This window comes from Lepidochelys olivacea (genome assembly GCF_965140295.1).
Source record: "Lepidochelys olivacea isolate rLepOli2 genome assembly, chromosome: 10".
NCBI lineage: Eukaryota > Metazoa > Chordata > Testudines > Cheloniidae > Lepidochelys > Lepidochelys olivacea.
Genome location: NC_140420.1, coordinates 55,002,681 through 55,017,924, shown reverse-complemented (window position 1 = coordinate 55,017,924; position 15,244 = coordinate 55,002,681). Strand labels below are relative to the sequence as shown.

The following is a 15,244-nucleotide window of genomic DNA, read 5'->3' as shown; positions in this document are numbered from 1 at the left end:
TTAGCTACTGAGGGAGAGGGATGTGGCAGTGAATATCAGGGGCATTAGAAAGTTGATCAGAGGATGCATTATTCACACAACCTTCTTTCTTCATTAATCATCTCTTTTAAAAGATTTTTGACTATTTTAGCAACAAAAATTAAACAGATGAAAGTTACTGAGAACAAAATAGTTTTGCCATTTCCTCTTGGCCTTCTCAGGAAAGGGTTAAGGTGTCAGCTGCACACTCAAAGCCATAACCGTGAGTGTACAAACAGTGGCTTTAAACCGAACCTTAAACATTTGCACACACTAGGGCTAGATCCTTGGGCCTGCCTGAGCAGTGCTCCATGCAGGACTTGAGAAGTGGAGGCAGAGGTGGTTTTGTACCCCCTTGTCCCCTGAACCTGGGACCAGGTGGGCCCTGGCACAACTTAGAACAGCCTCCAAGTTGCTTTGAGTTATGCTAACTGTAATGACCTCCTAAGTCCTATTCCAGCAATTTAGGATCATTGGAGCACAGCCTGAATCTGTTCATAGCCCCTGCACTAAGGACTACAAAGGATAGTGGCATGCAAGGGAGAATCCTCAGCTGGCCATAGACCAGGTTTAAAGTCAGCTATGTACTACAGAGTGGCAGAAATCAGACTTAATAGAGGCCAACATCTGGCCCACTTCTTCTGTATTACTCGTCTCCGATGATGATGTGTAGCATGTGTAACTACAGATAACACAGATTTATCAAATGAAATCATCATACTAGGAAAAGAAGTACTTGTGGCACCTTAGAGACTAACCAATTTATTTGAGCATAAGCTTTCGTGAGCTACAGCTCACTTCATCAGATGCATGAAAGCTCACAAAAGCTTATGCTCAAATAAATTGGTTAGTCTCTAAGGTGCCACAAGTACTCCTTTTCTTTTTGCGAATACAGACTAACACGGCTGCTACTCTGAAACCCATCATACAAGGGTGGTTTCAGACACAATTTACATGAACCCCTGTTAAAACTGACCCTACTTGCTTCTAAATCCTTTTCAGAAGCAGAGACAAGTTTCTCACACTGTTTCTATAGCAAGATAACGCTCAGCACCGCACCTCACATTTACACAGTGAGTGTTTCAGATTTCCAGAACACAACAGGGCACACAAGGGCTTAGCACGGTTTTTCCCTTTGGGCTGTTTGGAGTTCAGGAAGAAGCCAGAATGTGCCTGCTTGTGTAATTTTGAATTAAGATCAGTTGAATTTAGCTCTCCAATGTGTTATTTTTCCGTCTGTCTTACACTTTAATGCTGTAACTCCAGACACAAGCTGGATGATGTTATATGCTGTCACAGGAACAAGAGAGGTTGCAGTTCAGATTTCTTAGGATTTCTGGGATCCAACTTATTTAAATTGTTGTTGAATATTCTGTACCTTGTAAGATAGCCATGCACCTATTTCCTCTCCGAGGAGCCTAAATACAAGTTTGGGTTTTTGTTTTTTTTAAACCCTTGCCGTTCACCTTTCGGGATTGACTTCTTTTTGTGTGTGTGGCAAGATCTGCTACCAATGTCCATAATGTTCCTTGTCAGCAAAAGGATTCTCAGGTAGCCATGGTACAGTTTGAAGAATATCTACACAGTCTTCATTTGTTACACTAGTTTTCAGTCACCATGCAATATTTCTACACTAACCTTTGGGGCCAAATCCTGCAGTTTTGTTACTAAGGCAAAACTCTTATTAGCTTCAGCATTGCATGAGCTAGAGCTGCAGGATTTGCTTCACAGAACACAAAGGAGAGCTACTTTAATACTGAAAGCTGTTTGGAGAGAACACGGTGTCCATGGGGTAATGCTTATGCAAGAAAAATGTACTGTGGCTGCATGTTCCCTGATACAATTAAGCAATCAAGTCATATAATCTCCAGTTCTGTTGATTGCTTTACTGCCAGTAAAAGGCCACTTATATAACCTGCCTGTACAGAAAACCACTTCTCTTTTGTGTGAGAGAGGAGGAGATTGATGGCAGCCTGAGAATTTCCATATGTGGTTTTGGAGGAAGCACTGCAGCTAGGACTCACTTAATACCCAAAGGCAGCTTTGCTCCTGCCCTCATGCTGATGTTTATAACTCCTCGCTTAAAGTTGTAGTTATGTTCCTGAAAAATGCAACTTTAAGCGAAACAATGTTAAGTGAATCCAGTTTCCCCATAAGAATTAATGTAAATGTTTCACCGGACAAAAGACTGTATTATAGTCTTATAATACACACACACACACACAGAGTATAAGTTTTAAACAAGCAATTTAATACTGGTACACAGCGATGATGATTGTGAAGCTTGGTTGAGGGGGTGAAGTCAGAGGGTGGGATATTTCCCAGGGGATGCCTTACTGCATGCCTTACTCAGCAGTTGGCTGAGCCCTCAAGGGTTAACTCGCTGTTGTTAATGTAGCCTCACACTCTACAAGACATCACGAATGGAGGGAGGGGAGACAGCATGGCAGACAGAGACAGAGACACACACCCTGTGTGTGAGAGAGATGTGCATTGCTCCTTTAGGTACGCTGACCCCACTCTTAAGTACTCTGCCTTTTTAAGTTAATCAGCAAGCTGAGAGGGCAGCTGCTGACAGGAAGCTCCCTCCATCCTGTCATGTGTCCCCCCTGCTCTATGGAAGATGGGGTAAGCAGAGTGCAGGAGAAGGGGGGAGAGGGACACCCTGACATTAGCCCCCCGCCCCACACAGCAAGCAGGAGGCTCCCTGGAGCAGCTCCAAGGCAGAGGGCAGGAGCAGCACATGGCAGTGGGGGGAGAGACAGCTGAACTGCCGGCAATTGATAGCCTGCTGGGCGGCTGCTGCTCAGGGAACTTAGGGGAGCGGGGAGCTGATGCGGAGCTGCTGGTTCACCCTGGTTCCAAGCCCCTACCAGCCAGCTGCAACAGGCTGCTCTTCCTGCAAGCAGTGGACAAAGCAGGCGGCTGCCAAAGACATTATAAGGGAGCATTGCACAACTTAAAACGAGCATGTTCCCTAATTGATCAGCAACATAACAACGAAACAACGTTAACCGGGATGACTTTTTAAGTGAGGAGTTACTGGAATGAGTTTGGTTTCTTTACGTTAGGCATCCAGGGCTCCTTCACTGTGACGTTTTTCTTTAAGGAGGACTTACCCCAGAGTTGGGAAACATTTTAGAAAACTAACCACCCCTAGAAGCAACCCTGCCTGCCAGTCATGGTTGGGAAAGGCAACTTCACCAGGCCAAGAAACTTTGGGGCAACTACAGAAAGGAAAATAGTCAAACTTTGACATGACTAGGGAGGACTGAAATGAGGGTGAGGAAAGTTGAACTGGAAGGAGGGGAAAAAGAGGGCATGGAAAGGAAGAGTACAGGGGCTGGTAGAGGAAGACCCTTTCCACCTATACCTTTGGAAATATTCAAGCTTCACTGTTTTTATTGCTTTAATGCCCATCATCCTCACTTTAATTGTTGACATGCCCCTCTATTAGCTCAGGCTGGTCATGTGGACAGATGTCACATTCTGGCCCATAATGACTGGCTCTCTATGAGTGCACAATGGGCCAATGAGAGGGTTGTGCAGTTCCATCCCCATCTCATCTTTTGTTCTGGGGTGCAGGGACCAGGTACTATTCCACTTCTGAGCTCCAGGACCTGGGGTCTCTTCTACCCTGAGGGGTGGAACCATAGTCCCACCTCCACTCTGGGCCGTCAACACAGCTGGCTGAAGGAAGGTGGGGAGGAAGGGAACAAAGAGTAAACACAGCATCCTTTCCAAATGTGAAGGAGCAGCTATGCTAGCATTCCAGGGCTGCTACAGGCATTGTGCCTGCTGCATGGTACTAAGCGCTGGACATAGAAAATAGCAGCTGATCATGTGCTAATTGATCAATAGGTGAGATACCATTTTGTTTTTCCTTCATGGTCAGGCTAACAAAAGAAGAGAAGTATTCCAAATTAACATTTCCCTTTACTATCTAAAAGCAGCCATTGAACAGAGAAAAAAGAAAAGGAGTACTTGTGGCACCTTAGAGACTAACCAATTTATTTGAGCATGAGCTTTCGTGAGCTACAGCTCACTTCATCGGATGCATGCCGTGGAAACTGCAGCAGACTTTATATACACAGAGAATATGAAAAAATACCTCCTCCCACCCCACTGTCCTGCTGGTAATAGCTTATCTAAAGTGATTATCCGCTGAAGTGAGCTGTAGCTCACGAAAGCTCATGCTCAAATAAATTGGTTAGTCTCTAAGGTGCCACAAGTACTCCTTTTCTTTTTGCGAATACAGACTAACACGGCTGTTACTCTGAAACCTGAACAGAGAAAGTCTTCCCTGCCAACAGCATTTGCTGATTGTGGTTGCTATGAAAACACACACTAAGAAAATTAGTCTGGGTGATAAAGAGATCAGAAGCTTCCTCCAGGCCCAGCAAGAGCAATACTGAAACAGAAAACACACCCTTCCCCTTACACACACACGAAAAGCAGGGCTAATGGAAATGTTAAAGCATTATCTATCATAGTAAAACATGTGCAGTACTCAGAGGGAAAGCAAAAAGAAAAATTAGATAGGAGACAACTTAGAATATTTCACAGGGTCATGCAAGAATTAAACAGAAAATGAATGTGTCCCTTGCTCCCCAATGTGGTCGTGGCGAGGAAAACATGCTTCTAGGACAGTGGTTCCCAAACTTGCTCCACCGCTTGTGCAGGGAAAGACCCTGGCGGGCCAGGCCGGTTTGTTTACCTGCCGCGTCTGCAGGTTTGGCCGATCACGGCTCCCAGTGGCCGTGGTTCGCTGCTCCAGGCCAATGGGAGCTGCGGGAAGCAGCACGGGCCGAGGGACGTACTGGCTGCTGCTTCCAGCAGCTCCCATTGGCTTGGAGCAGCGAACCGCGGCCACTGGGAGCCGCGATTGGCCGAACCTGCGGACACAGCAGGTAAACAAAGCGGCGCGGCCCGGCAGGGGCTTTCCCTGCACAAGCGGTGGAACAAGTTTGGGAACCACTGTTCTCGGAGCATGGTGGTGGGGAGAGGGGGGGAAGGAATAATACATATCTTGCATCACTGAAATGTATGACTTTTGCCCAATCCAAGGAGTGGGGTTTTTATGGTCTCTGCATCTAGCACTCATCAGCTAATGTGGGTCAATCTCACACAGGGCCCTTGAGCTGTGGAATGAAGAGAAAAATGAGGGGTCCCTAGAAGATTCCTTCCCCACTCCCAAAATGGAAAATAAAGTGATGCTCAGATGTCATAATATTGCCTGTGGATTTGCTGAAACTGGGTCATACAGCAGAGCTGGCTACTCTTGTGATATATGGAGAGGAGGATTAGAAAGAGGCTGTGTGTTTGGGGGTTGAATATCTTCTGAGCTTTGTTAGCCATCAAAGCTACATGAATGTGCTGGCTAGGTGTTCCTTTTAACATAACCACTTGTGTTATGGGTGGAGTTTCACACTTTTCTGCTCTTGTACGGCTTGCTTTATTAGCATTTCACAGTGTCTGTACCAGTGGCGCCCGCAGCCTTTATGCACGTTACACATGGTGTGTATCATTGCCAGCAGGGTTGCCAGAGTGTGACAGTGTTGGTGGAAAAAGGGGCAGTTCCCCCCAAGTCCCTTGTTGGAGAGGGTCCCCAGAATAGTGTTGGGTCCTGGCACCTGGGGATCACAGCGCCACTCAGGTGCGGCCTGTCCAGAGGTGGGCCAGCCAAACGTGAGTGGTACTATGTTCCTCGTGTGCTAGGTCGCAACACCACTCACTCAGATTTGGCCCATCTGCTCCTCTGTCTCCATCAACGGAGGGGTAGATGAGCCAAACCTCAGTGGAACTGCGATCCTGTGTGCCAGGTCAGAATGCCTGAAGAAAGGAGCTGGCCTCAGCTCTGCAACCCAGTGGGGGCTGAGCATGTCTCGGATTCAGCAGGCGAGCTGCTGGGACCAGAAGCTGCAGTAGGCACGATCCCACAGGGGTTGGTGGTGATACTAAATCTCCCCGTGTCGGTACTATGTGAAAATTTTGGAGAGGCGCCCCTAGTGTGTAGGTCCTTTTTTTGTAGTCTGCGTTTATTAAAAATCCAGAGATACTGTCACAGGAACAAATGTGAGCTTGATGTAATTGACAAGGTGAATAACTTATATGCCTACCAGAGAACATAGAACCGGTGGTCTTGAAAACATGGAGTACGTGCTTCGTTTATTATTTAAATGCTGAAGCATTTGGTATCTCCTACTGCATGGAGGCACTCCCATGATTTCAGCTCATCTTTGCTCTCACCCATTATGGTAACAAGTTTTCATCTCGGTCTGCAGAAGATGAAGCATGCATCCTGATTAGCAAGAACAAGATCGTCGCTCCCTGTGCATGGGAGACATAATCCAATTCTTGCTAATCAAAGATGCCTCTTAAAATCCCATGAGGGGGCATTTAGCAGTACTTTTATCTGGCCTGTTATCAGTGCTGCTTGTCCCAGCAATATCAAAGATGCAGTACATCAAGACTGCATGTCTTTTTAAGGGTATGTCTACACTGGGAGCTAGGGGTATAATTAACAGCTCGCATTAGACATACTCACGCTAGGCGTCCCGAGTACAACACCCACCGAACCTCATGTACATGACACTTGCTGCTGCCCATGCTATCCTGTCTACAATACTATTTTTAGCGCGCTAGCTTGAGCAGAGCTAGGGCAAGTATGTTTAATGCAAGCTGGGATTCACACCTGTAGCTGCTTCCATAGAGGTAGCCTAAAGTGATGCTCTAGCTCAGGGGTCGGCAACCTTTCAGAAGTGGTGTGCTGAGTCTTCATTTATTCACTCTCATTTAAGGTTTCACGTGCCAGTAATACATTTTCACATGTTTAGAAGGTCTCTTTCGGTAAGTCTATAATATATAACTAAACAATTGTGGTATGTAAAGTAAATAAGGTTTTTAAAATGTTTAAGAAGCTTCATTTAAAATTAAATTAAAATGCAGAGCCCCCCCGGACCGGTGGCCAGAACCCAGGCAGTGTGAGTGCCTCTGAAAATCAGCTCACATGCCGCCTTTGGCACGCTTGCCATAGGTTGCCTACCCCTGCTCTAGCTCAACCAGGAATTATGGGCTTGATGCAAAAATCACTTGGTGAAATTCTATTGCCTATCTTGTGCAGGAGGTCAGACTAGATCATTATAATGGTCCCTTATGGCCTTAGAATCTTGGAACAGAAAATTCATCTTTTGGAATATCCCTTCACTGGCTGCCTCTTTTCCATCACATCAAATATAAAACTACCTGTCTTAAATCTCAAGGCTCTTCACGACCTGTCACCATCCTCCCTATCATCTCTCGGTCACTCTCAAAGTCAACTCCTGCCTCTGACCAGCCTCCATTGCCCAATTCTTAAATTTTCAAACAGGACCCTTTGCGCTCTCTCCCATTTTGCATCTCATGCCTGGAAGAGGCCCCAGATACCCCTCCACAAAATGAACTAACTATCCTCCTTAAAACTCTCCTTGGCTATGAGGCCTACAGAACTGCTTTTTTGTCTGCTCAGAGAGAAGCTACTTGAGACTCAGCCCTGGTAAAGTCTTGTAGGCCTCACATGCAGAGAACTAAAGAAATAGGAAAGCACCTTCTTGTAGTGGTGCTGGAGCAATGTGTATAGTGGGGGTGCTGAGAGCCATTGAACCAAACTCTAAACCCTGTATATGATGGAAACCACTTCAAGCCAGGGGGTGCGGCAGCACACCCAGCACCTCTAGTTACAGCACCTTTGCATCCTGAAGAATTCCAATACGTTTAACACACATTGACAGTAAAGGAGCCTCAACCAGCCAACAGCTTGTACATTAGGCCCAGAAATTTGGCTGAACCAAAGATACCTACAGGGTCTAGTTGGGAGGCCCATATTCAGAACAAATGATGTTTTCTATTTGGTTTATTCTATGCAATATTTTTACTTCTGTTGTTGGCACAGAATAGTTGCAGTCCTCTAAGCATTACAGATAGCACTATAAACTTATCCACAATTTTAGGAAGTATAAGTGAGTACAACTAGGAAGTCTTTTAAAAAGTAGGTTATCACAAGAAAATTAGAAGATTCAGATTAATAAAATATACCTTTATATTTTTAATGAATTTTATGAGCCACTCAGCTACTACAGAAGTGGGGGTTATAGAAACGTGTTACATATAACAGATAGAACTTTTATGCATAGCTAATCAAAGCACTTTAAAGAGGAGGGCATGTACCATTATCCCCATTTTACAAATGGGGAAATTGAGGCCCAGAGAGACAATGTAACTTGCCCAGGGCCATGCAGCAGGCCAGAGGTAGATCTGGGACTGTATCCCAGGTCTTCTGATTCCCAGCCCAGTGCCCTATCTACTGGACCACACTGCTTCTTTGTATAACCTACGTATGGTCCCGGTGGTATCAAGTCCAGTTACTTCATCATCACCTTTGTGAACCACCACAGAAACTGACCTTGTGAAATGCTTCCCAGGTTTTACAGTGAGCCAAGCGGATGCTGAGATATCACTTTGGGGGTTCAGAGAATGCTCTGCAGATGCACAGGCAGTGCAGATATGATCAATAAAGTCCATAGTTACATAGGGTGGGCCAGATTTTCAGGGCACTGAGCTCCCATGGCTGTCCTTGCCTTCACTGAGATTAGCAGGTACTCCGCACTCTGAAGATCAAACCATACACTAGAGTCACGCATTATATGGAGCTCCCAGTAACTTGGAATACAACAACAGCCTCCGCTTAGACCTTTCACCTGCCTCGCTCCGGGAGGAATGATATCCACTCCACCCCTTACCTCCCATATTTTTCCTCTTTCATACATAAAACACGAGAAACATTGTGCTTGCATTGCTAGCCCTTGTAATTACAAAGACCGTGTCATTCTTTTTGCAGGAGAGAGGCCTTTTGAATGCAGCTGGCAAGAATGCAACAAGAAGTTTGCTCGCTCCGATGAGCTGGCCCGGCACTACCGCACTCACACTGGAGAGAAGAAGTTCGGCTGCCCTCTCTGCGAGAAGCGGTTCATGCGCAGCGACCACCTGACGAAGCATGCCCGTCGCCATGCCAACTTCCATCCCAGCATGCTCAAGAGGCGGAGCGGCAGCAGCTCCAGAACGGGGTCTGTCAGTGACTATAGCCGTTCGGATGCATCAAGCCCCACCATCAGCCCTGCCAGCTCCCCGTAAACCTACCTGCACTGGATGTCAGCACTTTGCCTCTGACACTTATTGTGGAGTTGAATTTGTGTTGCACACAGTTTTAAAACTGTCGCTTATTTTGTTTTGTTTTTCAAATCAGTAAGTAGCTGCCTCTCACTGCAACTTCAAAACAAGAACTCTTCACCTCGCCAAACAGGTGGCTGGTCTAACCTCACGGACAGACGGATCTTAATGTCCCACTTAGTGGCTCCTGCTGCCTCAATATTTCATATGTTTTACAGCCAAAAACAGATGCTCTTGATTGTTGTTTATATATAAAAAACCCAGAAAACCTTAAAAAAAAACCTATGTATAATTCACCTCAGGTGTCCGAGCAGTTTTGAGAGATCGGACTGCACAACACAAGCATACATACAGTTACAATTCAGTTGTGTTGGGCTTTTCCCCCCGCCCCCTTCTCCTTTCTCAGGGATGGCTATTTATATTACACAATAAGTACAATGAAGACATACCTTTGCCACAACCTTACTCAGTAAATATATTTGCACTCAGAAGCATTTTGTTGGGTTTTTTTCCACACATGTGGGGAAAAAACAAACAAACTAGTACTGGAAGTTAGTGCCAGGCTCTTTTATTGTTTGATTTCAGTTACATCCTACCTTTGGGGGGCCAACTTTTTCATTTAGTGCTCTTTGCTTTTGAGAGCAAGCAATCCTTTCATTTCTCACCGCAGATGCTCCAAAAACCAACTTCCCGTTGCGAAAATCTTCCTGTCTGAGTTGGATAAACTTTTCTTTTTAAAGCTAGATTAACTTCTGAGAAAGATTTCTAAATGAGATGCCTTAATCAAATAATCTAAACACAAGGAAACACATTTACACTGGTTAACAGCTTTTCCAGCAAGGTGGTATGGAATTTTGGAGGCATTTTGTCTTCTAGCTCTCTGAGTTATAAGATCTCTCTGCACTGCCTATCGAATATGGGACCAACGAAATATTAAAGCAAACCACATTGACTTGAACAACGTTCTTTTCCTTTTTTTTTTTTTTTAAATAAAAAGAACTGAGAAAAGGTAGCTGAACCAATGCCCATCAAAACCTTTATCAAGGTACTTACTTACTGTACAGCTGGATGCTAACACAAAGAAATTGCTTAAGACAAAGTTTCTGTACACTGTTGCATCATAACTGTGGTCACTGATAAAAAGGAAACAAAAAACGTGCATTTTTAAAAATGTGTTACAAAAATGGTGTTTTAGCTCAAAAAATACTTCAGGCTTCTCTGTCACCTGTAGAGCAGCATTCTATAAAGCAATGTCCCCTTCACCTATGAGACATTGTATATTAAAAAGGGGAGTTTAGATTTTTCTATTAATTTTTAATACTAGACCACTTTATCAGGTATATATCTGTGCTTTACAAATGGTATATAAGATAGCAAAGGACCAGAATATTGTGATGTCACAAGAGACCTCATTGTCAGAAAATACACTTTGTTTGGATTGGCTGGTTCAGATGGTGCATATTAAAAATTCAGGTGCTTTTGGTTTTGGATTTTTTTCACATTACTGTAAAGAATAAATGCAGTCAAGTGTAGCACAATGAAAAGAAACTCAATACACCAAACCTGCTGTTTGATATAAAGTTAATGCCTCCACATTCCAAAGGAGTCTTGATCCATATCTTACTTGCTGCTTTGCATTGATCCAATTTTGCTAGATTTTTAAAAAAATTTGTACTGTACATTAACTGTGAGAGGCTAGTATATTATAGATTTGTAAGTAGTTTCATAGGTACTTGCATACCATTTACATTGTTGATAATACCAAGCGCTCTTTCAGTTGTAAGATTGGTAACTGCTTAAACACAGGTTAAAGTGCAGATATTTCAGTATTTTTGTGTATATTTGTTTCAAACTTCACCTTTACAAAAACAATTTTTTTCTATTGAATTGTAAAATCACATAAGGCTGGACATTCTGGCTTCGTATGATGGATGGAAAAAGCCTTTTGACAGAAGTCCGATTATTGTTTAACTTGTGTGATGAGTTGCCTAAATACTGTCGGTTTAGGAAAAGCCATGTTCATTTACCTCCCTAGTTACAACTGTTGTAATCTCTTCTGATAAAATACACAACGTTGATATTTTAATACAATTCAGGTAGCAGGAATTCACTTTCCAATAGCTTTTGCAGCTCATAAAAGTGCTTTTGTGCTGTAGTTAGTAAAGGGATAATAAAGACAACTAGCTTAGAGAATTGTACCGGTCAGTTGGGCCTAGTGCGCACACTCTTAAAACAATTCATTAAGTGTAAAAAATATTTCTCTCATCATGAATAAATCTTACTGTAGGGATAAGGATAAAGGAAACAAAACTGAAAACAAAGGATTATTACGAAGTACTCATCAAAAAAGTGATGGCCTTTGTATGTTATGGGTTCAATCGGGTATGCTTTATCATCTCCAAAGAAAGCATTATTTTCTTCTTAGTTCTGTTGCATAAGCAGAATACAATTCCATTCCACCCATTATACTACATGGTGACATAGATTTAAAACAGGTTCTTGACCTATCACTGAATGCAAAATTCAAGTTTATAGGGTATACTATGAATTAATGAAACTCAGGTAAAGATATGGATTAGTTTATAAGCAAAATGCTTTGACAGTCTCAGTCTAGCTATAGCAAAAGTTTGTCTCTACTGCTCTAGCAGCACTGGAAGAGGATAGTAAATCCATTCTGAATAAATCTTTTACCCAAACAACAAACTGTAACTTTTATCTGCCTGCTCCCAAAAATATTTGGAATCATTCTGTAAAGTTAGATGGGAGGAAAAATATTGAATGCAAGCTGTTCTCAGTGGAATTCCCAACTCAACCAAATAATCTCATGAGAAAAGCCATGCGACCAATTTTATTCTTAAATTGGGGCAGTATCTGCGTCAAACCTTCAAACCTTTTTAACTTCCTCAGAGATAAAATTTTGTAGTTAATATTCTGATCTGTCATGTGTTAAGACCCTGGCTAGAGTTTCAAAACTTACATTAAATGCTTTCTACATTAATGGTCATAAAGATTATGAACATTTAGGTTCTTGTTAATGCCAGATTAATAGTGACCCACACTAATGCTTCTGTAAATGGATCAGCAAATTGATTCAGAGACACAATGATTGGATTTGAACAGCACCTCTCTCAAGATTCTCTTAGCTAAAGAGACAGTTTTGGTTTCTCCAGCGTTTGTCCAGAAGCAGAAGTGGCAACAATATCATAAGATTCTGTTCTCATTCCTCAGTTTTGGCAGACTCAAGTAGCCTAGACTGTTCAGATAAAGCATTTGAAATCTGGATGCTTATCCAAACAGACCCCAAACTCCAAACCTTTTGTTGTTTTATCCAACATTCTGACTTAAAAACTAGTCTCCCATTACTACACCCAAACTGCACATTCAGGATACACTGCTTTGGCTAAGTACAAATTCTTCCCACTCCTCTATGTCATGTGCTTATCTCCTTCCTTCCAAGCACAGAGACCCAAGCACTCAAGCTGATATGGCTGGTCCTGAACAATGAAATTGCCTTGAGATTATAAATTTTTGATTTTACTCAACAATAAATTCATTAATAGCAGCAAACAATAAAACCATTAGGATTTGTTTACAGTTGTCCCCAGCCCTGGTCCTAGCTCCTTTTGCTGTAGTTAAACTGAAGTGCCACGATGTATGAAGAGCCTGCAACAATGAAAATGATCGTTTTAGTTTTCTTGAAAATTGTAAAAAGAAAAGGAGTACTTGTGGCACCTTAGAGACTAACCAATTTATTTGAGCATGAGCTTTCGTGAGCTACAGCTCACTTCATCGGATGCAACAGTGAGCTGTGAGCTGTAGCTCACGAAAGCTCATGCTCAAATAAATTGGTTAGTCTCTAAGGTGCCACAAGTACTCCTTTTCTTTTTGCGAATACAGACTAACACGGCTGTTACTCTGAAACTTGGAAATTGTAAAGATTGCTGTTCTCCATTAAACGTCTATTAAAATAAACTGAAGTCTGATTGACTGTAAACTACACACAGTTTGATATAAACTCTGCTTTATGTTTTATCAGCATTAAGGAGTTAATTTTGTTGTGGAGCTGGAACCAGCACGATTTGAGGACAGTAGTTTGTTCCCTCCATGGACTTCTACTTAGATACTTCTACATATACAAATTTATTCCAGTTACCAGAAAATTGCAATATGATCCATTGGACATGGTTTAACTTCCCTCTGTGCAAAACCCAAAGTGCATTAATGGTCATAAAACTTCAGTTTCCTGACCTGCTTCCTAGAAAGGAATCCAGCATGGTAAGCTATAGGCAGCTGGGCTGTGTCATATGAGGTGCCCCCACATCCTTAAAGTCTGCAAACTAGTTGGCTTCTTGCTTTTATAGCATTTGTTTACATTGGGTAATGGTAAAGGTATATATTTAGAACAAAACAACAAAAGCCTATGTTTGATAGGAACACCTAATTTCTGTATAAGATGACATGTTTTCTCTATGTACCGTACCTTCTTCACCACATTATTACTTGCAATAAATTCTAGCCCTGCAAGCTTCTGTACAGCTTTAAACCCTCATTACCTTGTATCAAGAAGTTCAATGCTTTTTTATGTTTTATATAGCCAGTATAGAATCAGGTATAGGAAATGGCCATGTGAGAGCTCATGAAGACCCCATTCGATTTCACACCTGGCTTTGTTCAGTCAGAGTATCTGATGTGAGTTCTAAGTTTTGTACTGCATGAATTGTGTTATGTTTTGAGAACATGCTTTATGAACAAAGAATAAGGAAAATAAGACTCTTTATATTTAAAGCTTGCCTTCTCATAGCCACTTGTGTTGCTAATTTCACCAGCTGATGTCCACAAACTGACTTTCTGGTGCTCTGTTACTCCCATATGCCCCATGTTTGTGCGTATAGATGCTCATGTGTAGACTATGACAGTGAGCAGTATAATGGGTTTATATATTTTTAAGTGTTGGGGATGATTATATAGTCAGCAGGTGGAAGAGAACATAACTGAGTAGTGCTTGTTTACCCCCAAAAGAATAAAAAATATAGAGTGCAAGAAACAATACTCAAGGGAATTATAGGTATCCATTTTGTTACAACTTGTGATGAGTCTGACCCAAAATCCTAGAAACAAACATCTTGGGACTTTGGGAGAATTTGAATCTCCATCTGAACTTTGGGGTTTAGGCCCATCTTTAGTTACAACTACAGTTAGTTGTGTATGTACATTGTGTGTGTGTATGTGCGCACATGTTCATGCACAGACACACGTTTTATACTATTTTTCACTTTTGGTGAAATTTGATGTTACACACATCATTTTTACCTGGGCAGTTTTATCAACAGCATTTTAATGCTTTCCTGGATCACTTTTTACCTTTCTAAATCACTACATTGAAGTATTACAGTTGTACAGTTATATGCTGATCTATTCTTGCTCTGCTGTAACTTTTTATGTATTTTGTACTGCATAGAGTATATATTGTAACAATGTCCTAAGCAAAAAAAATTAAAAAATTAAAAAACCCAGTTGTAAAATACCATCTTAACTTGTATGCATGGTTAATGACATTTACATTTTAAAATAAAAGTTATAATTAAAAAAGATTTGTTATTTCTGTCATTTTCCTTTCCTTGGGCATAGAGTAAGGGTATTTATGCAGCTGCTAGGAATTTTTTCACCTAAACTGAAATAATTACTTTTCAGTGGGACAAAAAATAAGGGAAGGTTTATACATCTAATCAAAACAAAAACAAAAAAACCCCACCCTAGTGGAAATAGAGATTTGCTTTGAGATACTGATTTCATTTACAGGTTTTTGAATGTCATAGATCTGATGAAATTAAACATAGTATTACTGTAAAACTGAGTAAATTTAATATCAACACAAACTCTATGCATGAGATTGATACATATATATATATGCTCTTTTTTGCCTTTAACTGGGATTTTATGATTACAGAGTCAAATCCAGAAGTCCTTACTGAAGATTTATGCTCCCAATAATCCCATTGACTTCAGTTTTGTTGTTTTGACC

General features: G+C 41.9%; 1 protein-coding gene across 1 annotated transcript in view; it reads left to right on the top strand.

Moving 5' to 3' along the window:
* Positions 1-14,730, top strand: part of KLF13 (KLF transcription factor 13) — a 44,006-nt gene extending 29,276 nt beyond the window's left edge. Inside the window, exon 2 of the mRNA XM_084640726.1 lies at positions 8,894-14,730. Coding sequence (XP_084496852.1) covers positions 8,894-9,186 — 293 coding nt within the window. The 3' untranslated portion in view covers positions 9,187-14,730. The remainder of the gene's footprint in view (positions 1-8,893) is intronic.
* The last annotated feature ends 514 nt before the right edge of the window (positions 14,731-15,244 follow it).